The 27996-nt window shown below is 47.1% G+C and overlaps 1 protein-coding gene across 4 annotated transcripts in view; it reads left to right on the top strand.

Annotated features, from left to right (window-relative positions):
- The first annotated feature begins 578 nt into the window (after window positions 1–578).
- The window catches only part of DIP2C (disco interacting protein 2 homolog C), a 371973-nt gene continuing 344555 nt past the window's right edge, over window positions 579–27996 (top strand). The window contains exon 1 of one of the 4 annotated variants that reach the window (XM_059056827.2): window positions 579–795. In XM_059056827.2, coding sequence (XP_058912810.1) covers window positions 711–795 — 85 coding nt within the window. In that variant the 5' untranslated portion in view covers window positions 579–710. The remainder of the gene's footprint in view (window positions 796–27996) is intronic. The other 3 variants (XM_059056829.2, XM_067030168.1, XM_067030167.1) reach the window with 3 other exon arrangements.

The following is a 27996-nucleotide window of genomic DNA, read 5'->3' as shown; positions in this document are numbered from 1 at the left end:
GGCTGACCGGGAACGTGGAGATTCGGTGACCCATCTCTCCTCTAGCCGCCTTCACGGTGGGGAGACGGAGCCGAGGGAGAGGCACTGATTGTAGCTTCAGAGCCAGGCTGGCAGGTCCTACATCAACGCGAATTAGGAACTTCCAGCCTACTCCTCTTTCCACAGCCCACGCTGTCTTTTACACCTCCCGCCCCCAACACACAACGCATTTATTAAAAAAAAAAAAATTCAGCCCGCAAAGACCCGGAACGCCGAGGCCGGGGCTCCAGCAGGTATTTTTCTGCCTTAGGCCTGGGTAGGCGAGGGCCGGGCCGGGGTGGGGGAGGCCCCGCTGGGCCGGTGTGCGAGCCCCGCGCCCCCGGGAGCGCGCGGTGCGCCGGCCCGCCCTCCGTCCCCGGTGCGCGTCCCCGCCCGGCCCAGCCCCGGAGCGCGTGCCCATGCCGCCCCCGCCCCGTGCGCGCTCTTCGCCGTCACGCGCGCGCCGCGGAGCCGCCCGGTGGAGCGGCGGCGGGCGCGCTCCGGCCGGGACGGGGGCGCGGGCGCGGGCGCGAGGCCTTCGTGCCGGGGCCGCGCGGAGGAGGCACCGGGGAGGAGCGCGCTGCGCCGCCGCCCGGCCTGCCGCCGCTCGGTGCGGGTCCGCGGGGCGCGAGGAGCGGCGAGACCGCGGCCTGGAACAAAGGGAGGCCGGCTGGGGCGGGGGCGTCGCGAGCATGGCGGACCGCAGCCTGGAAGGCATGGCGCTGCCCCTGGAGGTGCGGGCCCGGCTGGCCGAGCTGGAGCTGGAGCTGTCGGAAGGTAACAGGCCCCGCGCTCAGCCGGCCGCGCTGTCACGGGGGCCGGGGCGCGGGCGGGCGGGGGTCTCGGCGCGGTGTGAGCGCGGCCCCCGCCCTGCGGCTCCGCGTCGTCGGCCGCGGCCCCGGCGCCGGGGCCCTGGGGAGCCGGACGGGGCCGTGGGGCCGGGGGCGCAGCCTGGGCGCAGGACGGGGCCGCGGGGCCCGGGGCGCAGGACGGGGCCGCGGGGCCCGGGGCGCAGCCGGGGCGCAGGACGGGCCGCGGGGCCGGGGCGGCCTCGCGCGCGGCCTGGCGGACGGGGCCGTGTCCTTGGTGCGCGTCCGAGCGCTGCCCACCGCGGCCGGGCCGGGGGCGGTTCCGCGTTGCGCGGCCTGAGGCTCCGCGGGCCTCGTTCCAATGCGAAACTTGTCTTTGGACTTGAGGTTTGACCGCCGGTGTCCGAGGCATCCTGGCTGGACCGGGATAGTACTACTATTGTTCCCGTCCGCTGGGATGCGAAGGTTGGGTGAAATTGGAAAGCCTCCTCCCTCAGGCCAGGGTCTGTGCCGCGTTCCCATCGTCCCATACTTAGAATTTGTGACAGATTTGCCACAGTGATTTCATGGAGTGTTATATACGGTTTCTTATTTGCTCTTAATGGTGGGATCATGTGCTCAGCTGTCATAAGTTTTAGATAGGATTTTGCTATGTCTTAAAAAAAAAAAACAAACCCACTGAAGTTCCGAAATGTTGAATGTTTAATATGGATTTAGAATTCACCCAGCTCACCCTGGGAAGGCCACTAATACACTGTGGGGTGGGGATAGGCCGGCTTGTCTCGAATTTATATTTGGAGCAGTTTAGTGGTGAACTTGTATGTGTGTGTGTGTAACGGTTTTGTGGGGCTGGCAGCCAGAAAGTAAATTCATTCGTGCCAGTTTTCATCAGCAGGGAGAAGCTGGTGTTGACCGTATGGTTTCCTTTTTAACACTTTCAGGGCGAAGAAGGGGGTACAGGTGGGGGCCTGGGGTGAAGTGTCTTTTCAGATGTCACAGACTGGAGATGTTTCTGTTTCACATTTGGGGTTCTGCAGGGTTCTGTAGTGCTCAACTGTCCCATAGGAGGAGACCGTTTCCTGGACTCTGTGCTCAACAGACACTGTTCTGAAGGGTTGGAGTTGGTGAGGGCGTTGCTGGTATCTCAGTGCAGTGCCCAGCTGGGCGAACAGTACTTAGGTCTACACTGGTGGATAAGGTGTGCAGTGTGGACAGATTGCTTGGAGGGATGAAGTGCCCATTGGAAAATATTTGCCCAAGTTCTTTGATTTTGTCAATGTTCACATGGGTTTTTCTCCCTCGCTTTACAGGCCCCCATAGCTGTGCACCACAGTTGTGTTATTTACAGCACCGTATCATTCATGCTTTCTCTCCAGACAAGCACTTCTGCTATGTCTGTATTATACTGATGTTAAGTGTCAGTACCTTACCTGTGTTGGCAAAGCGGGAAGCCGTCTGAACTCACCAGGAGCCCTCCACCTCCCCCGTCAGTCTGAGATGGGCTCACATTTGATTCTGCACACCTGGGACAGTGCGTGGCCCCTGGTGGGAGTGGCTGCTTGTGGACGTGGACACTCACCTGCTAGATTGCACTCACCTGTCACCATCAGTCACTCCTAGAATGTGTCCCTGTTGTCCAGGGGATGGCAAACCACTTTAGACCAAGGTGTGCTCAGCCTAGTTCTCTGTGAATTCCTTGTGTCCCTACAGATTTTTTTTTTTTTTTATTTTCCAGTACGGAGGCCTCTCACTGTTGTGACCTCTCCCGTTGCGGAGCACAGGCTCCGGACGTGCAGGCTCAGTGGCCATGGCTCACGGGCCCAGCCGCTCCGCGGCATGTGGGATCTTCCCGGACCGGGGCACAAACCCGTGTCCCCTGCATTGGCAGGTGGACTCTCAACCACTGTGCCACCAAGGAAGCCCCCTACAGATTTTAAAAAAGGGTTTAATGAGTTTCTTATGGAGTGTCTGGGCAGAGAAAGGGGTGTGTGTTTGCATATGGGAATCACATTATTGTTTTTCTCTCTCTCTCAACTCTGCCAGGCCTGGCTGCATCACCCAAGAGTAAGAGTCAGAGGGTTGTTGCTTTGGCCACCCAGCCTCAGCCCGCCTCTCCCCACTTTAGCTGTGTCATCTTTGACTTGCTTTGTACATGCTGAGTCGATTGGGTCTCCCTTTAAGATCATTTGGAATTTTGTGTCTTGTGACTGTGTAGAGTAGTTTTACTGTCTTAAATTAGATGAATCAACTTGTTTTCCAGTATTGCTTAATAGCAACCAAAGAATGGAGGGATCAGAAATCTGTGCCTCTTTACATTTTAGAACTTAAAATCCCCCAACATAGCCACTTTCAAAGTGAAAAGTTAAAACAGCTTTTAATGCCGAGTTGTTTAAGCATATTGCTTTCATATTTTATCTTCAATCAGGATTCATGTGGAGAGAATTCTTTAAATTAGTCTTCATCATTTTATTAAAATATCAGAACATACTGTGGAAACGTGTGGACTTTCCAGTGCTCAGTTCCTACAAAGGAGCATGGGAAAACAATTCCATTTTAAGCACATAATGTAGGTTGAAAAAAGAGTAGACTCTTCTTTCAAAGTTCCTGTATGGCCTGCCAGCTGTTAATGGTTGTATATCTTATCTAGATTAGTAGATGCTGGTCCAGTTTTGGTTTGCACTGTCTGCTGGTGCTGCTACAGACACTTAGGTTATTTTATTTTATGGGTCACTGTTTGGTAGAGGGTTGCAGATTGACTTCTTGGCTGCAGAAGTCAGATTTTCACTTTCCTGCCCTGCTGGTTGCCTCCTCTTTTCTTTCCACTGTCTGTTACTACCCAGTGCTTCCCTCTTGGGGGAAAACTGGGCTGCTCTCCCTGCAGAACTGGTGCCAGCAAAGAACAGGAGCTTTCTGTGGGGAGATGTGGTGGCTGCCCCTCCTATGGGCAGTAATGGCCTCCAATCCACAGGTCTGGGTAAAGTCTTTGGTGTGAAGCCAGGGCTTGTCGGTGTGGTGAATTCTTGGGACTCAATGTGAAATGGAGAGGAAGCCAGTGAGCTGGCTGGTTGCTGGGTGCCAGGTGGGGTAGCGGTGGCTGTTTTCTTCACGCGCTTTTCCCTAAATCATTTTTTCTTCCCTTCCCTTCCCTTCATTCTTGCCTTTTGGAATCATACATTTTTCTGTGTGGCTTTCAGAGGGCCCCCAGGTAGTTTCATTAATATGTAAATAGACATTATTTGGCTTAAGGAAAAACTTTAAATGGAAACACTGGCAAAGCAGAGAGGAAACAAAATTTCTCAATAAAGACATACTCATGTCTTATTAAAAAAAAAATCAGTTGTTGATTGAACTTCAGCAGTAAGTTTCTGTGTTAACTGACGGCTTGTGTCCTGGGCTGTACACACCCTGGACTTGCAACTGTAGACGATATCATCTCACTGTTTCAGGAATGGTTGAATTCTTATTTTGGTAGGACTTTGGGAAATTGCCTTGTGATGTAGCCTGTGAAAACTGTTTGGTGTTTGCAGAAGAGAAGTCTGTTAGCTTTCTACTTTGTGGCTTTTAAATTGTGAGTGTGCATACTAACTTCCTAACTCTTGCTTATGGGAGTTACTCAGTTTGTCAGGTACAGAATTACTGCAACTATTAGTTATGCTCTGTAATCGAGTCCAACTGAACATTTTCTATCTAGTAAGTGTGAAACTGCTCAAGGAAGGAGGTGCATGCTATCAGTTCTTTGTGTTGATCAAGGAACCAGTAATTTTTTAAATTGCAGATGAGCAATTCACATGCAGCTGGCATAATCCTGTCACCAGAGTAAAATCTTAAAGAGATGGCCAGTTGGAAGGTTTGTAGATTTGGGGGTGTGTGGCATTTTCAGGGCTGCCAGCACAATATAGCAGATACGCTTAGCTCTAGAACGAGTTCCGTCCCCATCAGCCCCTGTGCTTTTCTTGGAGGTCCCTGTGGCTGCAGAGGTGGCCACCCAAACTGAAGCCTGGGACCACCTTCCAGGGTCAGGGAGAGGAGACCTGCTGTCTCTAATGCAACCCAGATGTTCTCATTGAAAGGAAATAGTGGACTCTGGAAAGCAAATGTGTGAAAAAATGCTTTCTTCTAGAGTATTGTTGATAATTTGTGGTCATTGGGAGGGGAGGAGGGAAGGGGTCAGCAGATTCAGGAAATAATAGCTGAGCCGCTCCACCGGGGATCAGACCTCAGCATTGTTAACAAAACCTGTTCACTCTGTCACATCGTCTCAAAGCTGCCCCCAGTAGCTGTACGTATTGTGGTGAATGAAATGGACTACTTGGCTTGATAAATCTAAAAGATTGTTATCTGAATTAAAAATATGTACAAAATGGCAGCATTGATATGTGTGGGATGTGAAATGTGTGGACTTGAATTTTAAGAGTTCTTCAGAGTTATGAAAATAGTTAAATTTGAATGTTCTTTTCTTGATGAATAAATATAGATGTCAAATTTAGCCAGGAAATTAAAGGCACACATTAAAGGCACTGATGTGTACGGTTGATCCCAATGCTGAAAAGATCTTTGCGGTGCTGTAGTCATGCTTAGAGCTCAATGTTGTGAGGTCACAGCTGTAACAACGACTCTATTTTGTTTCATTCTGGGCCCACTGGCTTTATATTCTTGTTATGGTTTGGAGGCTACAAGCTGTTGGATGTTATGAGTCACTTTTTGCCTTCCTCCTCCCAGCCTTTTTCAAATGGGTTGTCTCCTTTTTTAGAGCTGATTTTTTTTTTTAAAGCAGTGATTTATGGGATGAGTTGTAGCATTCTTCTGAATTGCAAAGAGAATGTATTGTATAATCTTCATTTTGATGTCATGTATATAGACTGACTCACCAGTTCAAATCCTAGTCATATTAAGATTCTCATAATTACTCAGTTACCTTACTAAAAGCAGATGCTCGCCTGCAGTTATTGGCTTGGTTTCGCACATCAGTGTTTATCCTGGTACACGGAAGGCACCTCAGGTGATGCGATGGGCTCTGGCCACTGTTTACTGTTCCTGTTCTCCGGTCTCTCCGTCTGTATGCCTCTACTTTCAAGGTTGCCCGTGTTCATTTTCCTTCTTTCATGATCTTTTTGTGTGCCCTACAAAAGTTACCTACTATCATTGCCAGTGCTCTGTTCTGCTGAGAGGTCAAAACCTTGTCACGTCTCGAAAGAAGCAGTTGCATCCATTTGTTCTTGATAATAGATAGCGCTCTCAAAGGGGAGAATCTAATTGAGAATCCCAGCTGGCGGGGTAAGAACATAGGAGTCAGGTTTGTACGTATATGGCACTTTCTTCAGGACCCAACGGGGTGTTAATGTTCATAAGCCCTTAAGACAAATAAAGTGGGAAAGGTTAGGATATTGAGCTGTAAAGGTCAACATGACAACAAGCAGCCTTCTTTTGTGGGGTGGGGGACTGGGAAGGTTGTTCTTTAGTTTTGTTGCTGTTGAATATCGTGGAGAATGAAATGTGCTCTCTGTGCCGAGAATCACAAATTGAGGTGGTTCTTTACCAAATGCTTTGTGCAATAGGTCTGAAAAATCAGGGAAAAAATGACCAAAGATAGTGAGGACTGAGGGATTCTGTGATTGATAGTGGGTTAAATAGATCTTTTTCTTCTGGGCTGCCGGTTTTAAATCTTTTTTTTTTTTTTTTTTTTTTTTTTTTTTTTTTTTTTTGCTTATTAAGTTGGAAACTGTTTCTGTGTCCTCATGAAAAGATTGAAGACTGCGGGCCAGATCCAAACTAGTTCTGTCAGCACCAGAAACAGCAATTCCTTAGATACTTGTCCGCAATTATGCACAATTAATTTTTTTTTTTTTTTACTGAATTATCTGGTTAGTCAAGTCACATATTCTTCTATTTTTTAAATTAGAGGAATACTCTAACATTTTAAAATTATGAAGTTAAAAAACTCATATGTAAATATGTCCCCTCTTCAATGTGGGCTGCTTCACACTCATCAGCCTCAGATCTGAGCCTCTGGCCAAGGAGGAAGGCAGTTCCCTGTTGGACACTCGGTCCTGAGTGTCTAATTAAAACCAGAAAAGTGAGTCTCTCGTGTTCTGACCATGTGTCTTACCAGTGCAGCTTGCCATGTGTCAGGAGTTTATAAAACATGTTACGCTTTAGTGGGGAGAGGCCCACACATCTCAGTTTCCACGCGGCAGGTCTTAATCCGCCTTCGTGGCTTTCTTCCTGCCACTCCCTCGAGTTGGCAGAGCCACATGTCTGGACCGCTTCACTCTCGGGAAGAACACAGACCTCCACATCGAGCCCTGTCCCCTTGCTGGCCAAGCCCAGAGTCATGTCCCTGTGAAGATGCAGGTGGTGTGGGTCTAGCTGACCAGCTCTCTAAGGAAGCGTTTCCTGGCCAGTTTACCTGAAATGAAAACAGAAATGTAAACTGTTACTAATTAACCTTATCAGGAGATTCTGGGTCTTTATGAATAAAGTAGTATAAATGCTTTATTGCAAATAGAGCACATCCAGTTATGTCAGTGTCACAATACCTGACAAAATATAGCTTTATAAACCTTCACAGAAGGATAAGAGCAGTCGCAGAGCCTGATGTTGTCAGGGGACAGGAACGGGTGAAATCTGGAGTTGGCCAGATGCTTTAGGAAGGACAGGTTCACTCTGGAGCCATCGGTCTGAGGGGCTGGATTTGGTGCAGTGGGCACTAAAAGCACAAAAATCCATGTTTAAATTGTGCGTGACCTTCTTCTGTGCTTCTTGAACCTCTTTGGGTCTTTTTCTAAATCCTGTTTGGAGATTTGTATGAAGATCTTGAGAATTCTCATGTGAGTGTCCACTGAGAAGTCTTCCTATGGATTTTCGTACGTTGGGAGGGCCCGTCTAGGGCTCTGCAGTCGTGGCATCACCTTGGATAAGCCACCAGGCTCTCCCAGTCTTGGGGTCCTCGGCTGTCAGATAGGGTTAAGAACTTGGCCTTTGGGATGGTAGTGGGATCAGCGAGGCAGAGTCACAGTATCTGCTCCATAAATATCCAGCCCGGCAGTTTCCCTCCGAAGTGCTGTCACTGGGACAGAGTTCCCTGCCCTCCCGGCCCCCAGTTTATCCAGGTGATTTGAGTTACAGTGGCCTTCGGAGAAAAGCAGTGGAGAGGAGGCATAGGCCCAGGTGCGGGAAAGCACTTTCACTTTCCTGTGCTTGGAGGGTGCACCTCTTAATAGATGCTACCTGGACGCTTACCCTGTGCTAGGATAGTTTCAGAGCTGCAATGCCTCTTTTTTTTTTTTAAAGATAAAACTTCCTTTCTGGTGGACTCTTTGTGTCAACATTCCTGGAATCCCTTTTTTCAGCCCCTTTACTTTTCAAGAGAAAAGTTGGGGAAAGGTGTCCTAGGTCAGATTCAAGTCCAGGTGTGTCCGGGAAGGACACTGTAATCATCGAATCTCAGGACTATGAGTGGACCGCCAATCAGAGTCGTTCCAGCGCTTCGTGGAGGAGGGGCCTGACCATCTCCTGCAGTCCCCTCACCACAGCGCCCCCAGGACGAAACACAGAGCTCCACCGCTGTGACTGTGGCAATTGTCCTCCTGGAGGTGTGTGTCCCCCTGCCCTCAGTGTGTGTGGAGAGGGACTGAGGTGGCACCCCTCTCGTCATGCCCCTGTGTTCTGTCCCGAGACAAGTGCACGTTGAGGCCACCCAACAAGCCACACAGGTGGGATTGCGTGAGCCTGGGCAGCTCTGAGAGGCCAGGTCAGAGCCAGGGCGCACCGTGGCAGTGGACCCGGAGCTCTGTGACCCCCGCCCAACACCTGTAACAGGTCCTGGGCTTTTATCCTTTACGATCACCCTGGCACTTATGTCAGTTGAGTGCCGTGTGGGTTTGTGAGTGGGATCTTTTTCTTATCGACTTTCATAAGCTGCTTCTTTTAAAATAAAAACCAGAGATAGTTTGAAGCCCCCCCTGCCCCCACTGTGAATTTAATGGTATCACAGAAATTATGGCTTCAGTTATGTGTAAAAACAACTTAAGAGTAACACCAAGTACTAAGGTGGAGCTGTACTTCAGGATAGCTTAAGTGAGCATCATTGGGCTTCAAAACATCTTTTGTTTTTTCTTGTTTTGATGAACGTGATGGATGCTTGAAGGCTGTTGAGATTTAGTAATATGAAGTAGTCTTTAAGGAGCTCTTTAAGCAACCGTGCAATTCCATTAAACTTAAGTCATTAAAATATACCTATTTAGGGACTTCCCTGGTGGTCTAGTGGTTAAGACTTAGCCTTCCAATGCAGGGGGTGCGGGTTCAATCCCTTGTCAGGGAGCTAAGATCCCACATGCCTCCTGACCAAAAAAACCAAAACATAAAACAGAAACAATGTTGTAACAAATTCAATAAAGACTTTAAAAATGGTCCACATCAAAAAAAAATCTTAAAAAAACCAACCACCTTCTTAAACCCAAGGAAATAGTGTATCAACTTGCCAGGGTGGAAACTTTGTTACTAATGTTACTAAGGTACACTATAATGTACCTCATGCTTACAAGTTACTGTTGCAGTGCCTGTCCTGTAGGGAAATTCTGTCAACCTGAGCCTTGGCATTTGGGTGGGTTTTGTTGTTTCATTTTGCTTTTAGCTCAAGTGAATATAGTCTTATTGCAAATGGTGGGGCTAAGCTTCCCCCACCAAGCACAACATTGACCTGGGCCAAATGAGAAATAGTGCTTGGGGTTATTTTGCTGTTGATATCAGAGTTCAGACTTTGAGAATTTCTGTTACTTGCACATAAATTAATATGAAAAGGAAGTAGAATTCTGCCTCCCTGTTTTAGATGGTGGCGAATTATTATTTAGCTATCATACCAGTAAAGGATTTTCTAATGGCTGTTGGTATTTTAGAATTTCTCTCCGGTTATTAGGAAGATCTGGCCTGGGACATGGGGAAGAAAGTAGCCTTGATTTTGCTGTTTCCTTCATGACTTGTTGAATTTGACGCAAATAGGATTCTGGATGAAATCTGCCCTTTATGGAAAGTGTCTAAGTAAAACAGGCTTTCTGAAAGTGTTGTACAATATTCTGTCTCCCGTGGATACAGAGGAGCAAAGCCTTGGGGAAGGAATGTGGGCAGAGGTTCCTTGGATGGGCTGCCATTTCTCGGGTGATGGGCATCTGCTGTTGGGGGTGCCTACCACAGGTGGAAAGCTCACAGGCTCACTGTGTCATTGTGGTCATCGGGCAGGTTTGATCACTATCACTAATTCTTGAAAGATGATGTGGGGTGGGGAGCAGTATTTAGAACACTAGCATTCCTTGAAACAAAGATAGGAAATAAAGCTTATATATCTCATGGTGCCTTGTAGCTTTTAGCTGCTTTCATATTGACCTTTTTTTAGTCCTTTGAAAATATTTTCTAGGGAAATGACATTAGCTTCTCTGTATAGATGAGGAGACTTCAAATGATCAGAAACTCATCACGAGCCCTAGAATCTTGGCTTCCCGACACATTTTCACCATCACGAGTGAATTGAACCACCGAGCTGCTTTCTTCTGAAGCGTGATGGGGATCCCGTCTTCTCCTGTGAGATCATCAGCAGGAACTCTGTGGAGTCCTGGGTGCCCTTGGGAGTGTGGGCAGTGGGCAGCGCCCGCCCAGCAGCCGGTTCCAAGTCCGTGAGGAAATTGGACGAATTTCCCTTGCGTGTGGTTGTAACGGGTGGAGACTTATGCTGCACGTTTTCTTAGCTGGCTGCCCCTGAACTTTGCATTTAAGATCGAATCTGTCATCTAGGGGATGAATATATGGGTGTTCGCTGTACAACTCTGTTTTCTGTATGTTTGAAATTTTTTTGTTTCTCATGGAAGATGAACAACATCCTTTATTTATTTAAAAAAATTTTTTTTTTTTGGCTGAGTTGTGTCTTCGTTGCTGTGCGCAGCCTTTCTCTAGTTGTGGCGAGTGGGGGCTACTGTTTGTTGCGGTGCGCGGGCTTCTCATTGCGGTGGCTCCTCTTGTTGGGGAGCACAGACTCTAGGTGCGCGAGCTCAGTAGTTGTGGCTCGCAGGCTCTAGAGCGCAGGCTCAGCAGTTGGAGCGCACGGGCTTAGTTGCCCCGCGGCATGTGGGATCTTCCCGGACTGGGGCTTGAACCCGTGTTCCCTGAATTGGCAGGCGGATTCTTAACCACTGCGCCACCAGGGAAGCCCCGGAACAGCATCCTTTAGAATCAGGAGGCTGGATACGGTACGGCTTATCTGAAATCTTAATCGTTTTGGTCAAGAGATGATGCTGTTCTTGTGTCGTTTCTGGGAAAAATATTCTACATGAGGTTCCAGGAATAATCTCTTCAGTGTCTCTGCAAGAGTGACCTCTCTCAAAGCTTCCTATTACTAACCAGGATGATGGCGATCATGTTTAAGCCGCCACCAATCACTTACAAGGCAATCAATCTGAGGTCTTTTATATAGAGTGCTTTTATTCCAAGTGGAGTGCCTGTCTGACCTTCTCCAGGCCTTGCAGGGATGCAGGCCACATCTAATGGATGTGATCCACCCTCATCTCTGGTCCCCAGAGAACTGGAGTCTTGTCAGTAGGAGCGGACAGTGCATAACTCAGATTTTTAAATCAGATGTTGCAAATTGATGTCTTTTTTGGCATGAACAAAGTCTGTTATCTCTGTTTATGAGGGAGGACGCTTACATGTCTCAGGCCACCACTCACTGACTGTTCACGTGTGCTAAGCACTGCATGAGGAGTCTTACACAGATTACCTTTTCTGAAGGACATTTGTCTCACAAAAAGGGAAGCACGTTAGTGAGCTTGCCTGAGGTCCCGTGCCTGAATGGTGGGTGCGAGTTGGCCAGTTTGCCCCGGACGCTCTCCTGGCACCAGCCTCCTCCCTTCCAGCTCCCGACAGGACACCACCCTCATGTAGTGAGTTAGGAATCCAAGTCAGAAATGGAATGTTGAAAGAGATACCAAGTTTCATGGTATGTGTGGTGACTTTTCTTTTTTACGTGTTTACTTTCGTATACCCAATGATGTGTTTTTTCACCTGATGTAACAATTAACTTAATTACCAGCCATTACTGGTACAGAGTTCCATGAAGGATATTTTAGGAACCTGTGGTCTCAAAAAAGAGCCTTTATTTTCATAACTATAATACGCTCAATAAAGTTGTTGGGATTGTGGCTTTCTTTTGTTATTTTATTTTTTGTTCCTTGAGTGGAAGCTATTTAGTGATTACTCATAATTGTGAAAATAATCTAGTGATTAGAGGATCTTGTTAGGACAAATCTATGTCTCCTTTCCTTTATGTAAGTAAAAAAATCTTAATCCAGGTAAATGTCAGCAGGAATGACCATGTATAAAGTGGATAAGATTTTTGTGTGATGTGGTCACCCTGGGATATTGTCTCAGGAATTTTCTAGAACATCCATATTTATTCTCACTAGTTTACACCTTCCCAGTTCCCTGATTATTTCCATTTGCACCAGAAATTTGAATACAGGTATGTCCAAGATGGTACTTGTATGTGTGTGTATGTATCATGCCTTTTTGCTATAAGATGGACTGTTTGAATAGTGCTTTTGGACACTGACAACTTGGTCAGAAAACCGGTAGCTCCTCATTAATAAAGGTAGATGTTCTAGTATCAGGAAGCCCTGAATACGTTCTGTGTTATATTAAATAAATAAATCCCAGAACAAAGATGGTTTTGTGTACTATGTATTTGCCATGACTTTCTTGTAAGAAGTGTGAATGTTTCACCCACTTATCGGAAATCCCATGACTAGCTTAAACAGAGAACATGGATTATTCTGTCTCCAGATCATTTTCATGTATTTATGATCGCACCTGTTCTATTAGCTGTGAAAGCCATCAGTCTTGGCCTAGCTGGGCCCATGCTGATAGAATTAAGGGAAACAAGATCATTTCCAGCTTGTTTTAAACCTAAAGCTGCCCGTTATCTGCATAATAGCCCAATCTTTAAAAATGATACAACTTGATTTTTAGTGGATTATAATTAATTTGGTTATCTATGGCTGAATCATTTCACTGCATTGTGAATTAACTATTTTTTGATTTCTTCATAATATGGATCCGATTCAGAAGATGGGCTGTAGGCTCGGATTGAAAACATTGTTATTTGTAACTTAGACTAACTCTTGGTTTCTCTGAGATGATAACCATACAGTCATATATTTAATTCCCATTTTTCACGTTGTTCTCAATTCTGAGTTCCTACTGGTCATCCCTTTCACTCACGTTCTTTTCTTTCTTCTCCCTCCATCCTTCTTCTATTTTGTTGTCTTTCACCCACAGACCCTCAATATATGGTGGATGTGTGTGTGTGGTGGGGTCCTGACTGCTGTGAATTTTTGATAACCTGTGGAAAGGACTGTTTCTTTTTTTGAGCAAGACACCTCTACACCTCTAAATGAACTTTCAGTTGCCTAAATTTCACCTGTTTTGTGGACTGTCTGTGGAAATTTTAATTGTTTTTTGTGGGGTTTGGCTGACCTTTCTCTGCCCCACCAATTACTCCACCCAGCCCGTGTGTACTCAAACTCTGCAGGCCTGGTTCAACACTGCTTATATGCAAAATAATTAACAGAGCTCTATAAATAAGAAATCACATGTTGCCACATAAATAGTTTCCCTGTCATTTGAGTGTGGATTGTTTTTGCTCCTGTGGTGGCCCTGAGGATTCTGGCCTTTGTTTGGAAGCACCTCACATTGAGGTGGGTATGAAATGTAAAACTGATTACAGTATTATTATCACTCACAAGCGGACAACAAAGATGCTTTCATCTGAACAGCAGCTGAAAATTAGGGTGTGTTCGGTTTGGATGTTGGATGACCTTTTTGAAAAAAGCACCTGGCTTTTGTCATACTTTGAAAGCTGTGCTTATACTGTTTTCTGTTTTACTTAGAGTGTCTACAGTTCCTAAAGGAGATATTTGCTTATTTTAAGGGGATAAATTACTTTACAATAAAAATACTCTCTGGGGATTTAGATGGAATAGCTTTGCCGTATTATTTGTTGTTCACTATTTAACGCCAAATATAGTGGACTTTTAAGTGGCTGACATACCCCACCCCCTTGTTGGTGTGTATTTAGGTGGAAGTGTGTGTGCATGAGTGTGTGTAGGTGCAAACATACACACGTATATCTAACTGGTTCAATCACAGTTGATTCCAAAGTTAGGGATTGTTGTGCCACGTGAGAGCTTTTGAATTGTTCTGTTCCTTAAGCATTTATTTCATTTGCTATTTATTGAGCGAGGGTCTCTTGGGAACTATGGGAGTGGTGACAGCTGTTTTTTTTTTTTAACATCTTTATTGGAGTATAATTGCTTTACAATGGTGTGTTAGTTTCTGCTTTACAACAAAGTGAATCAGTTATACCTATACATATGTTCCCATATCTCTTCCCTCTTGCGTCTCCCTCCCTCCCTCCCACCCCTCTAGGTGGTCACAAACCACCGAACTGATCTCCCTGTGCCATGCGGCTGCTTCCCACTAGCTATCCACCCTATGCTTGGTAGTGTATACATGTCCATGCCACTCTCTCACTTCGTCACAGCTTACCCTTCCCCCTCCCCGTGTCCTCAAGTCCATGCTCTAGTAGGTCTGTGTTTTATTCCCATCCTACCCCTAGTCTCTTCATGACTTTTTTTTTCTTAGATTCCATATATATGTGTTAGCATACGGTATTTGTTTTTCTCCTTCTGACTTACTTCACTCTGTATGACAGACTCCAGGTCCATCCACCTCACTACAAATAACTCAATTTCATTCCTTTTTATGGCTGAGATATATTCCAATGTATATATGTGCCACATCTTCTTTATCCATTCATCTGTTGATGGACACTTAGGTTGCTTCCATGTCCTGGCTATCGTAAATAGAGCTGAAGTGAACATTTTGGTACATGACTCTTTTTGAATTATGGTTTTCTCAGGGTATATGCCCAGTAGTGGGATTGCAGGGTCGTATGGTAGTTCTATTTGTAGTTTTTAAAGGAACCCCCATACTGTTCTCCATAGTGGCTGTATCAGTTTACATTCCCACCAGCAGTGCAAGAGGGTTCCCTTTTCTCCACACCCTCTCCAGCATTTATTGTTTCTAGATTTTTTGATGACGGCCATTCTGACTGGTGTGAGATGATATCTCATTGTAGTTTTGATTTGCATTTCTCTAATGATTAATGTTGAGCATTCTTTCATGTGTTTGTTGGCAATCTGTATATCTTCTTTGGAGAAATGTCTATTTAGTTCTTCTGCCCATTTTTGGATTGGGTTGTTTGTTTTTTTGTTATTGAGCTGCATGAGTTGCTTATAAATTTTGGAGATTAATCCTTTGTCAGTTGCTTCATTTGCAACTATTTTCTTCCATTCTGAAGGTTGTCTTTTGGTCTTGTTTATGGTATCCTTTGCTGTGCAAAAGCTTTTAAGTTTCATTAGGTCCCATTTGTTTATTTTTGTTTTTATTTCCATTTCTCTAGGAGGTAGGTCAAAAAGGATCTTGCTGTGATTTATGTCATAGAGTGTTCTGCCTATGTTTTCTTCTAAGAGTTTGATAGTGTCTGGCCTTACATTTAGGTCTTTAATCCATTTTGAGTTTATTTTTGTGTATGGTGTTAGGGAGTGTTCTAATTTCATACTTTTACATGTACCAGTCCAGTTTTCCCAGCACCACTTATTGAAGAGGCTGTCTTTTCTCCACTCTGTATTCTTGCCTCCTTTATCAAAGATAAGGTGACCATATGTATGTGGGTTTATCTCTGGGCTTTCTATCCTGTTCCATTGATCTATATTTCTGTTCTTGTGCCAGTAGCATACTGTCTTGATTACTGTAGCTTTGTAGTATAGTCTGAAGTCAGGGAGCCTGATTTCTCCAGCTCCATTTTTCGTTCTCAAGATTGCTTTGGCTATTCGGGGTCTTTTGTGTTTCCATACAAATTGTGAAATTTTTTGTTCTAGTTCTGTAAAAAATGCCAGTGGTAGTTTGATAGGGATTACATTGAATCTGTAGATTGCTTTGGGTAGTAGAGTCATTTTTTATTTGTTTGTTTGTTTGTTTGTTTGCGGTACGCAGGCTTCTCACTGTTGTGGCCTCTCCTGTTGCGGAGCACAGGCTCCGGATGCACAGGCTCAGCGGCCATGGCTCACGGACCTAGCCGCTCCGTGGCATGTGGGATCTTCCCAGACCGGGGCACGAACCCGTGTCCCCTGCCTCGGCAGGCGGACTCTCGACCACTGTGCCACCAGGGAAGCCCTGACAGCTGTTTTTATAATCCAGGAGATAGGAATGAAGCCAGTGGGAAGCTCAGTATCGATAGACAAATAATTGAGAAGGATCTTCTTCGAGGCTGTGCGCAATCAGACGCCCAGTGAATGGTCTCAGCAAGGAGGGCTCTGAGTGCTGAGGATGGAGCAGCTTGATGCTGAGGGGCAGCCCTTCCCTCGTTGTGCCTGCAACACCTGTGTTTGGGGTGGGCCATTCCAACCTTGCTCCCAGCCTGGCTACTCCCCGCCTGACTGCTCTGGCTGAGCTGTGGGGCTGGAGCCAGGGGCTCGGGCACTGAGCCTAGTGGAATGATGGCACCGGCACCCTTCCCGCTTCTCAAAGGCACATGTGAGTGATTGTTTTTATTTCTGCGTGCGTCCTGTCCCCCTCCCCACTCCCCATTTTTCCTTTGGGACCCTTGCCCGTGGCCTGGGGGCGAGCCCCCTGGCTGTTTCCAATGTGGGGAGCACAGTGCTTCTCAGGCAGACATGACTGCAGGGGTGGTTCCTGGCTGGGGGCTTCCCCTTGTCTTGTGCGCCTGGGGGAGCATGATGGTTCTGACCACGAGCCTTAGCCTAGGCACCTTCCCCCAGCCCCCCTTCCCAGACCGCAGCCAGCCGGCGTCCCGGCACTGAGGCCATGGCCCTTGCACAGCCCGGCAGCCACCCGAAGAAAGCCAGTTCAGCTTGCAACTCTCACTGCCCTTGAAACTTAAACAGGTGTGGCCAGCACGCAGACGGCCAGGCTCTGTTTTACCATCTGTTGGTTCTTTCCTGCAGAAAACAGGCAGTTTATTGCAGTCACCTGGGAGGCTGACTCCCTGCCCCAGCTCCCACCTTCTGAATGATGGTCTTGGGCGGGGCAGGGGTGTGGGTCTCCAGACAAGTCCAGGGCAGCTGGCCAACCTGTGGGACCCTGGGGCCTCTCCACCCACTTGAAGTTTATCGTACATTTCTTGGTACAAGGGTATCAGAGTGGAAGGAAAAGAAGTAGGTGGCAGGAAATTCTGGTTTAGTCTCGACTCTGGGAGCATTTGGGGGTAGGTAATTGTGTTGTAGGCTTTATTTTCAACTTTCCCAGTAGGTGCACAAAGAATAATTGTGCACAGATGGCCAGTTTGAAGAAAAATGAAATCCAGAATTGTTATGTGAACTTTTATTTTAAATATATATTACCCGCCCCCCCTCCATTAATGAAGAGGAGGAAGGATGCTAAGAGCTAGGCTTACCTCCTGCATCCCACCTGGAGTTGGGGTGCACAGCAGCGATGGGGGCAGTGATGCCAGATGTCTGCCAGCCTCAGGTGGTAACTGCGGGTCCTTAAAAGTTCAAGCCCTGCATCAAAGCTGAGGTGGAGCCTGAGCCTCTGCGGAGGGAGGAAAGTGGCTTCTGTGAGGGATTTGCATCCCACTGCTGACCTGTACCAGCAGACTGTGTTCAGGGACCAGGGATGCTGAGTCCAAGGTCAGCTTTATGGGCTGTTCCTGGCATTAGATCCTGTTAGAGAGAAGCTCAGCTCTTGTTTTTATTTGACTCTCACACATTTTACCTGGTTCCCGTGGTTGACGGTTTTCCAGGGAAGTGGTGTGAGGCTTGCTCAGGGCTTCCTTGGAGAGGCAGAGTTTCATGGGCGGTGGGCCATCATCCCATGCCTTATCACACAGGGGTCAAGATGTAGATTCTACAGACTTTTTAGGGAAAACTCAGAATCTTCTGAACAACTGTGTATGTTTTTCTTCTGAAAAGCTTACTCATATACTGTAAAGTTTTCTGGAACTTAAAAAAATATTTTCCCTACTAGATGGTATCATTTGTGGACTTGTACAATTAAAAATCTTGTTCTAGATTACATAGTTACCATTTATCCCCTTCCCTCTTTTCTTGCCATGAAAAAAGTACCATTTAGCTTTGGAATTAAGTTAATAATGAAATAAAGGTCACAGATATGTAACATTATATATTAAAATATGTTAAAATATGTATGTATACTCTATATAAGTCATCAAGAGAAAAAAGGAAAAATAAAGATTGAGAGGACCCATTGGTGCAGAAATGTTACAGTGATTTTCTGTTGTATCCAGGAAATCTAAATCTTCAAAGCTCTGTGTTTACTTTTTCATTGTCAACTTCCCAGGCAGATCTGTCTTCACCAGCCCCGGGGTAAAGAGTGAAAGATGGAAAGATGATTTTGGCATTTGCCAGTCATAATTCAACAGACATTTTCTTATTAGTTGATAATTTAAAGTGTTTCACAGTTATAAAAATTTGCTAACATACTTTTTTTGAGTTTATTACTCTATGTTTCTTCAGGAGTCTGTGAGAACTGTGTAACTTTTCTGCTATTCTGAATTATAATGTGTTGAATTAGGAGTTGTAATTCCTCTGCCATAATGTTTATTAAAAATTCCCTATGTATTTTTAGATGTATATTTGGAACAGTTTAAAATGCTTGATACACTACAGTTTTAACACATCGCAAATATTTTAGAATATAAATTGATATTTTAAAAAAATCTGTAAGTAACACTATAAAAATTGGGACAAAGATTTTAAAAATCTGTAATTTTACAATTCAACGTAATACCAATATATTTTATGTCTCCATGTCATTTTAATTAGTCTAGAACTATAACAGTGGTGAAACAATGTTGGTGCTGTCTAGTTTATAACAGTGTTGCACATGTATTGTTGTATTACTTTATAGGGGGGGAATTCATTAACCACATGAAACAGGTTTTTGTTCTTTCTCAGTAAAAACAAGGTTCGAGGTTAAACATCTTGTCCGGGGCTCACAGTGGGTGAAGGTGGGCTAGGACCCACACTCAGGATTCCCGACTGGATAATTTCTAGTCAAGAAGTCACAGAAGTTTAGTGGACTTTCCCAAGGCGGTCCTCCCTTTATCCCTCCTGGAGCAAAATAAACTTGCTAGGTCCTTATGTTGTGTCATATAAAGGTTTGTCTATTACAAGGCACTATACTTTGTTAAAGAAAAAAAAGGTAGAAGAAAGTTTACATGTTAAGATGCCTCAGAATTGAACTATGTTAAACACACAAAACTCAATCCTTTCTATTTTGGATATTAACCCATTATCAGATAAAAGGATTGCAAATATTTTCTCTCACTTTGTAGGTTGCCTTTTTAATTCACTGATGGTTTTCCCTTGCTGTGCAGAAGCTCTTTAGATTAATGTATTCCCACTTGATTTTTGCTTATGTTGCCTGTGCTTTTGGTGTCTTATGCAAGAAATCATTGCCAAGACCTGTGTCAAGGATCTTTTTTCCTCTGTTTGTTTTAGGAGTTTTATACTTTCAGGTCTTTAATCCATTTCAGGTTAATTTTTGTGAGTGGTGTAAAATGGGGTCCAGTCCATTCTTCTGCTTCAGTAAGTGGTTTTGGGAAAACTGATGGTTTTCCAGTTTTCCCAATACCACTTATTGCAGAAACTATTTTTTCCCCTATTGTCCTCATATAACTCAATAGCAAAACAGCAAATAATCCAATTAAAAAATGGACAAAGGACCTGAATAGACACTTTTTCAAAGAAAACATACAAAGGGCCAACGGGTACGTGAAAAGGTACTCAACATGACTAATCATCAGGGAAATGCAAATCAAACCACAGTGAGATATCACCTCATACCTGCCAGAATGGCCATCATCAAAAAGACAACAAATAACAAGTGTTGGTGAGTATGTGGAGAAAAGGGAACCCTTGTGCACTGTTGGTGGGAATGTAAATTGGTGCAGCCATGATGGAAAACAGTATGGAGGTTCCACAAAACATTAAAAATAGAACTACCAGGGCTTCGCTGGTGGCGCAGTGGTTGAGAGTCCGCCTGCCGATGCAGGGGACACAGGTTTGTGCCCCGGTCCAGGAGGATCCCACATGCCACGGAGCGGCTGGGCCCATGAGCCATGGCCGCTGAGCCTGCGCGTCCAGAGCCTGTGCTCTGCAACGGGAGAGGCCACAACAGTGAGAGGCCTGCTACTGCAAAAAAAAAAAAAAAAAAAAAAAAAAGAACTACCATACCATCCAGCAATTCCACTTCTGGGTATTTATCTGAAGAAAATGAAAACACTAACTTGAAAATTTATATACCGCCATGTTCATAGCAGCGTTATTTACAATAGCCAAGATATGGAAGCAACGTAAGTGTCCAATGACGGATACATGGATAAAGAAGATGTGGTGTGTGTGTGTGTGTATACACACACACACACAAAATGGACTATTACTTAGCTATAAAAAGAGTAGAATCCTGCTCTCTGTGACAACATGGATAAGCATTACACTAAGTGAAATTAGCCAAAGGCAAATGTTGCATGGTGTCATTGATATGTGAGATCTTACAAAAAAAGCTGATTTTATAGAAACAAAGTGGAATGGGTGGTTGCTGGGGGTGGGGAAATGGGGAGGTGCTGGTCAAAGGATACAAACTTCCAGTTATAAGATGAGTAAAGATCTGATGTACAGTGTGGCGACTGTACTTAACAATTAGGTATTATGTACTTGAAAGTTTCTGAGAGGAGATCTTAAATTTTCTCACCATACACACACACACACACACACACACACACACACACACACACACACACACCCAGAGTTAACAATGTGAGGTGAGGGATGTGTTAATTATCTTGATCTCGGTAGTTATTCCTCAATATATATGTATAACAAATCATCACATGTATACTTTAAATATAGACAATTATATTTGTCAATTACACCTTGTAAAGTTGGGGCGAGGAGCTTGATTCTTTGGGTTGGGCTTCTCAGCCTCGGTACAATTGAGTTCTTTGTGTGGGGGCCGCCCTGTGCGTCGTAAGACACTTAGTGTCATCACTGCCTTCTACCTGTCTGATGCCACTAGCACCCTCACGCCCAGCAATGTTGCCCCTTGCAGAGAATCGCTGCTTTTGATGGCACAGTGAGAGATGCACTTTGCATTACTTGATTAATAGCTGTTTCTAGTTTTTGAAAATCTAGTTGTGTGACAGACCTGGTCGAATATCGGTGTTTGGTTAGACAGACATATCCACCTCACTGTCCAGACCTCAGTTGGTACACGGGTTTGTTTTACAGGAATGTGGGCCGTCTGATGCCTGGATCCTGAGGTGTTTGTGTGGCTGTGGACGTGTGTGCTTCTGTGCTTTTGCCTCATGTGTGCTGGAGCACATCTGACATTCCTGTTGCCCAGGGTGCAGGATGCAGGGCTCTGGGGATTTCTGCTGTGTTCCATGGTGGGAGTTCTGGGGTCGGAGATTCCAAACCCTCTGAAAAAACTCTTCTCACCTTTCGGTTATGGTGGAGGGTGACACCTCCCACCCCCTGCCGTGTTCCTGGTCCCTTTGGCCTTTGCTGTCCCAAACCAGGTCCAGTCTGTGGACGGTTACCCTTCAGGCCTTTCTATTTGTTTATCAGTTCAGTTCCCTTCCTTTACCATATCTGAGTTTCCCACAGTTTATTTAGGCTGGACATGGAATTACAGCAGAAACGCAGCCCATGCCACGGCAGTGAGGGGCTCACCCCCAAGTTCCCCCCCGCCCCCCCGGAGGGCAGTGCTGCCTAGTTGTGGTCATCATCCATCCTGATAGGGCCCAAGGTGTTTAAAAACCTTCCCTAGCCAGGAGAAACCCATTTGTCTGATGGGATCACAGTCAGTCTCCATTCAGTTCACCAAGGAGCCCTGAACCGGGACTCCTGGTGACAGCGTGTGGAGACATGGACGCTCGGAGTTGGCTCCCTGGTTTTGGGCGGCTGTCTTGCCCGAACCACAGGCGGGACATGGTGCCTCTCACTGCCGAATTTCGATTTCTCAGAAAGAGAGCCAGCCAACATTTGAGAGACAATCTCAGTTTAGAGTCTTAGATTTAAAACATTTATTATTTCCTATAATATTTTTATCATTGCTTCACCCACACCTAATTTGAAGGCAACATTTTGTTTTTCTGTATCAAGTCTTTGTAAAACATTCCACTTAGTTTTCATGGAACCAGTTCCTCTCTTCTTAGAGTCCCATTTTATTTTGGGGGTGGAGTAACCCGTAACGGGTACGCCGGCAGGGACAGATGTAGGGACAGATGCATCTGTTTCGTGATCTGCGGCCGCTCGGCTGGCAAACGGGAGCAGGGTGGCTCCGGCGGCCTTGGCCTCGTGAGCCTGTGGTGGGGACCGTGGGACGTAGCTCGTTGGGGGACAGCGCCGGTCACGGTGGACCCTTCATGCTCGTGGGCCTGAGATCTTGTTTGGCAGCCATTCATTGTGTCTTGCAATGTCACCAAATTATCAGGAAAGGTTTTTAAAGAGCATATGTTCACTTAAAACGTGAAAGTTTTAGGTATTCCACACAGAGCTTGTAGGAGGAGCTGGGGCCTAAGATGAACGCAGGTCTGATGCTTACAGCTTCATGGGAGATAAAGTGTGTGTGAGCACCACTGGGGCCAGAACATGAAGTCCTCACCTGTAGGGTTACTGCGGAGCCAGGAAGGGTTCTGGGGGCATCATGGCTGATCCCAGCGGTGTGTCTGACAGGGCGGCACGTGCAGGAGGGGGGCATGGCCTGGGTGGTGACACGCTGGCCGGCAGAGCACATGCCAACAAGTGAACCGACAGCCTGACAACTGAGTTGGGGGAGGAAAGAGGAGAGCCAGGAGGAGCGGGGTTTGAAGCTGGGGTTGGCGGTACTTGTGGGAAACAGGGGCAGGTCTGGGAGGAGGGTGACAAGTTCATTTCAGACTGGACTTTGAGATGCTCTGGACACCACGTGAGCTGAGCGTTTGGAAACGGGGAGCGAGGCCCGGGGAGGCACCTGGCTGGAGACGGGGTCGGTGGTCCCCCAGGGCAGGTGCAGTCAGCAGTGAGTGGAGGAGGGCGCAGGTGCGAAGCAAGGAGGCTGAGGAGGGTGCACGGCTGGTCGTTTAGAAGGAGAGTCGGGAGCAAGAGGGACTGTGGCCCCGGGGTGAGCCAATTACAGCCCCGGGGAGATGGTTCCCCAGTGCTGCTGGAGCAGGAGGCCAGGCCTTGGGCCACTGGTATGAGAAGAGCGGTCAGGATGGGAGGTGGCTCTGAGGGTGACGGCACTTCCCTGGGGAGGACATGCCTGCAGACTAGGGGGGCTGTGGAGGGAGGGGCCGAGACCACCAGGAAGGCTCCCAGTGGAGCCGGGTGTCCATGGAGGGCGCGGCCTCTGACTTGTGGATGTTGTCTGTACCCGGTTCCTGGGGTGACCGCCTTACACAGAACACGGTCGGTTCCAGGGCCCCTGGTGGCGTGTCATGCTCTGGGACCCTGTGCGCTGAGGTCTGGCGCCCTTGGGACACCTGAGCCCTCAGTCTCCGTTGGGAGCGTGGTCCCCAAGTTGTCTAGTTCCGTTTCCGAGGCAACCACATCCAGTGGGGGGCAGGTGCATGGCTCGCCTGGCCCTTCCTCAGTCCTGTGTGTCCCTTCCTCTCTGGTGACAAGTGACGAGTGGGAGTTAGCCATGGAATCTGCAGAGCTCGCGCAGTCACACATGGCACCTGGATGAGAACTGGAGTCAAAGGTCGGGGGAAGGACGATGGGGAGAAGAAACACGGAATTTTCACAGTGTGGACAGTGGGTCTTCATGGAAGAGAAGATCGTGGGATCTTTGCCAAATTATTTAAATATTCTGACTCTGATCATTTTCGTCATCATTATATGGGAGATGGGGGTGAATATAGCTGAAGAAAGAAAAAAGGTTTGGGAGAAATTCAGGATAGAACTTGCATTCTTCTGATTCTGGGGTTTTGTCTGAAAATGCCACTTTTATTTTTGGTTAGATGCTTTTTAGCACTTGTGTTGCAGCATTTGGAACACTGTATTTTTGTGATATGTTCGCTGGGAGGTGTTTAAAATTAGATTCCTAGAAATTGGCTGTGGAACTCACTGCCACACCTCGCGGGTCGTGTTCCGAGCACCTGGTGGTGAACCTGGCCGTGCGACTGTTTCTAGTGTTTTCAGGACGCCCGACACATGGGGTCTTCTCCCCGGGTCTAAGGACTTTGTAGCATCCTTACAGCTCCTCTCTGTCAAGCGCTAGCCTCACTGTCCTCATGGCCCTGTAAGGCAGACGTGCATTTTAAATGTCATCCTGCTTCCTCTCTCTGTCCGTGAGTCTTCCCTGTAGCTGCGTCAATAGGAAGGTAGGAAGGTGGGATCTTCACGTAGACGCCAAGCTCTGAGCTGAATGTTCCGGTCACATCTGTGCGTTTCTGGCGTGAGAGGGACCCAGGCCTTGGGTTTGGTTTTGTGCATTTACCCCTCTGGTTCACTTTGCTGTGGTGTTATTTCTGAAGGCCGTTTCTTTGCCTTCAGTTTTTGACAACTGTGATTTAATGCCTGAGATGATGAAAGGGTAGTGAACAGGGCGTGGAAAGAAGGAGCAGGAAGGGCAGGAATGCTCTCATGATTTTGGTCAGAAGGAAATCAGTCAGACAGAGAAAACATCGTAAGTGGGTCAGGTCCCAGGAAGTCTCCTGGGGAGTAAGTGGCCCCACCTTCCTCTGCTCGTTCCTACAGGCCTTGTGACCAGGGGCCCAAGAATGAGCGCACCCAGTCTGAGGCCGAAGCCACGTCTTTGCTGACTCTGACCATAACCTGCAGCTTAGCTCAGTCCAGGTTTGAGGTCACGGTAGGGCACGGGGCACGGGGCACGGTGAGTGAGGCTGTCATTCCAGGTGAGAAACATGCAGTAAAGGGGGCTCATTAGCGTCAAGAAGGTGCATTTGGGGGATGGGAGTGAAAGATCAGGCCCCCTGAGTGTGTGCATGTGTGTATGATTGCACGTGTGTTTCTGTGTGTATGTGTCTGTAGGTGTGAACGTGTGCAGATGCATGTGTATGTGTTTCTGCGTATAGCGTGTGTGGTGTGTGTGCTTGTGTGTGAGCGTGCGTGTGCGTGTGCTCATTCTGTGCGTGTTGCGGGACTGGGAAGCCCTCTCTGGGGGCCGCATCACTGGACAGCCTCTCCCCTGATGCTGCAGCCCTTTCTCTGGCCGTTGGGCAGAAACGCCTGAAGGTATAGAGACTTTGTCTACTTAAATGGGGGCAGTGGTTGAAATACAAATACCATCAGGGCCTGCTGGTTGTAACCTTTTTGGAGAATTTCCTGGACACGACAGAAGACAAACATGGGCCTGTTGATAGTGGTGTTTGGTTAATCGGGGGGACTGGTTAATGGTTAGCGTTTCTGTAACAGAGGCCTTGTGGACTTTTGTAGGATGTGGGAGAGGCGCCCGCCCCCTGCTGGTTTAGTGACACCAGGGCTCGGTTTCTCCTGGTGACTTTGGCCAGAGCTGGGACAGATGCTCTCAGACCCGCTTTACTTTCTCCATGAACTTGAATGTGTCACTTAAAGACCAGTGAAGGTGGCGTCCCCTCCATGTGGCCACGTGGAAGCCTGACTCCTCCCTCTTTAAAGCCATGGCTGTCAGGAGCGCAACTGTGTCAGCAAGGCTCCAGGTTCCTTAGGATGGGTCAGCTCTGTGCCCTCTGTCTGAGGTGCCAGGCATCCCCCCCGCCTCAGTTCTGCCGTCCTGGAGTCTGCTGTGTGCTTCATGCCCGCTGTCCCTTGATGGGAGTCCGGGGAGCCTCCTGCTATGCCGGTGACGTGAGGCCGGCAGGTGTGCCGGATGATGATTCTGTGTCGATGTCAGTTTCCCAGGATCCTGCTGTGGACCTTGCTCTTGTCTTCATAGGAAACCAGAGACTCCAAAAGAAAAAGCCCAGAGAGGCCTGGCTGTAAGATATGGTTAATTATGTAGAAGAGGCAATAGCACTGGTTATAGCGAAATGTGCGTTCACGTACAGATAGACATTATTACTTTAAAACACGATGTTTCATATATACAATGGAATATTACTCAGCCATAAAAAGAAACGAAGTTGAGTTATTTGTAGTGAGGGGGATGGACCTGGAGTCTGTCATACAGAGTGAAGTAAGTCAAAAGGAGAAAAACAAATACCATATGCTAACACATATATATGGAATCTAAGAAAAAAAAATGTCATGAAGAGCCTAGGGGTAGGACGGGAATAAAACACAGACCTACTAGAGCATGGCCTTGAGGATATGGGGAGGGGGAAGGGTAAGCTGTGACGAAGTGAGAGAGTGGCATGGACATATATACACTACCAAACGTAGGATGGATAGCTAGTGGGAAGCAGCCACATAGCACAGGGAGATCAGCTCGGTGCTTTGTGACCACCTAGAGGGGTGGGATAGGGAGGGTGGGAGGGAGGGAGACGCAAGAGGGAAGAGATATGGGAACATATGTATATGTATAACTGATTCACTTTGCTGTAAAGCAGAAACTAACACATCATTGTAAGCAATTATACTCCAATAAAGATGTTAAAAAAAAAGTGAAAAAACAAAACAAAATGCGATATTTATAAAAATCATATTGGAGTATTGCACTTGAGAAGAGCTGCTGTGAAGTGTAACTGGCTTCTCTCTGGGTAGGTGTCTGTAACTGGTGGGACAGTGCATGTAGCGGGCCAGGCGGAGCACCCACCTTGGGCCCTTGAGGTTCTTCTTTTGTTTTGTGTAAACAGGTGCATCTTGCCTGGCACATGTCAGCTGCTCGGTGGCTTTTAGCTGTTGTTAATATTCCAGTTATGTCTCTAAAGTACTTTCCCTCATTTGAAAAGAGACACATATGTATAATACATACCAAACAATGTGGAAAAATCAGAGCCTTTTCATGAAGCGAGGTTTCATTTTAACAAAGTAGAAATGTATTGGGAAAACCTCCCTAGGACTCAGGATGCAGGGCCCTCTGGACGTTTAGTACTGTGAATGGTTTTATGTGTCCAGCTGCTGTGGAAAGCACTTCTGATTGTTCTGCCTTTTCTCCCTTCTTTCATCTGCGGTCTTTTTAGAGAAACCCTTAGTTGTCAGAGAACACTAATGAGTGTGTGATTAAAGGCAGCTGTGATGAGGCAGCATCAGGGGAGGTGCTGTGCTCCACCAGCCCTGGGGCTGCTTCCGGTGCCATGCCGGGGCTGCCCTCATCCCTGGCCTGTCCCTCGGCTGTGGGGCTCCTTCATGGGACCCTGGCCGGACCCCTCCTTGTGGGAGAGTGGGTGGCACAGCCAGTGCTGGGTCTTCCCAAGGAGCGTGTGACATGTGGCTGGCAGCTGTGACCCTGTCCAGAGAGACATGTCTGCAGGCGTCTGCGAGCCCAGACACACCAGCAGGAGCCCTTCCAGGAGGAGCCAGGACCTTCTCTGCTGAGCTGTTCTGGTTTCATCCTTTCGGAAGTCCTTCAGAAAGAGAACTTGGGTTTCTCAAGCTTGAGAATTAGTCACAGGACAGTTTAATGTCCTTTTGGAGTTGCTGGCCTTGCTGGGAACCCCATCCAGCTGTTGACCATTAGAGTCCTGTGGTTCCCATCCCAGTGGAGGACTCTTAGCATTTCTGAGAGAATGCTGACTCTCATTTTAATTAATAACAGATGATCACTCTAGCAAGCTCCAGAGTCAGAGCTGTGACACGACGGGTATAAACCCCGAGTGTAAGCAGAGGACCGGGAGTGGATATACTTTGCCTTAAATCCCACTTGCCCCTCAAAGGCCCACCTCCCTTGCCAAGTCCTCTCTGATTGAGATGCTCCAGGTCACAGGATGTCCTGGAGTTTTCGATGACTTTTGTCCTCACACAGTTTAGATGGTGGTGCAGGACCTGGACCCACTAGAGGCAGAAATCCCATCTCCTCTGTCCGGGGCCCAGGGCGACTGTCCACCCCCCAGGGCCATGCTTGCTGATTTGGGGATTTCTTTAGGATTTCGTGCAGCTGTCTTTGTGGGAAGCCCTGTTGCTTCTGCCCGGCCTGGAATGAAGAGGGATCAGGAGAGGGA

This window comes from Kogia breviceps, chromosome 3 (assembly GCF_026419965.1).
Source record: "Kogia breviceps isolate mKogBre1 chromosome 3, mKogBre1 haplotype 1, whole genome shotgun sequence".
Taxonomy (NCBI): domain Eukaryota; kingdom Metazoa; phylum Chordata; class Mammalia; order Artiodactyla; family Physeteridae; genus Kogia; species Kogia breviceps.
Note: the sequence above shows the minus strand (reverse complement) of the source record. Positions and strands in the feature narration are given on the sequence as shown.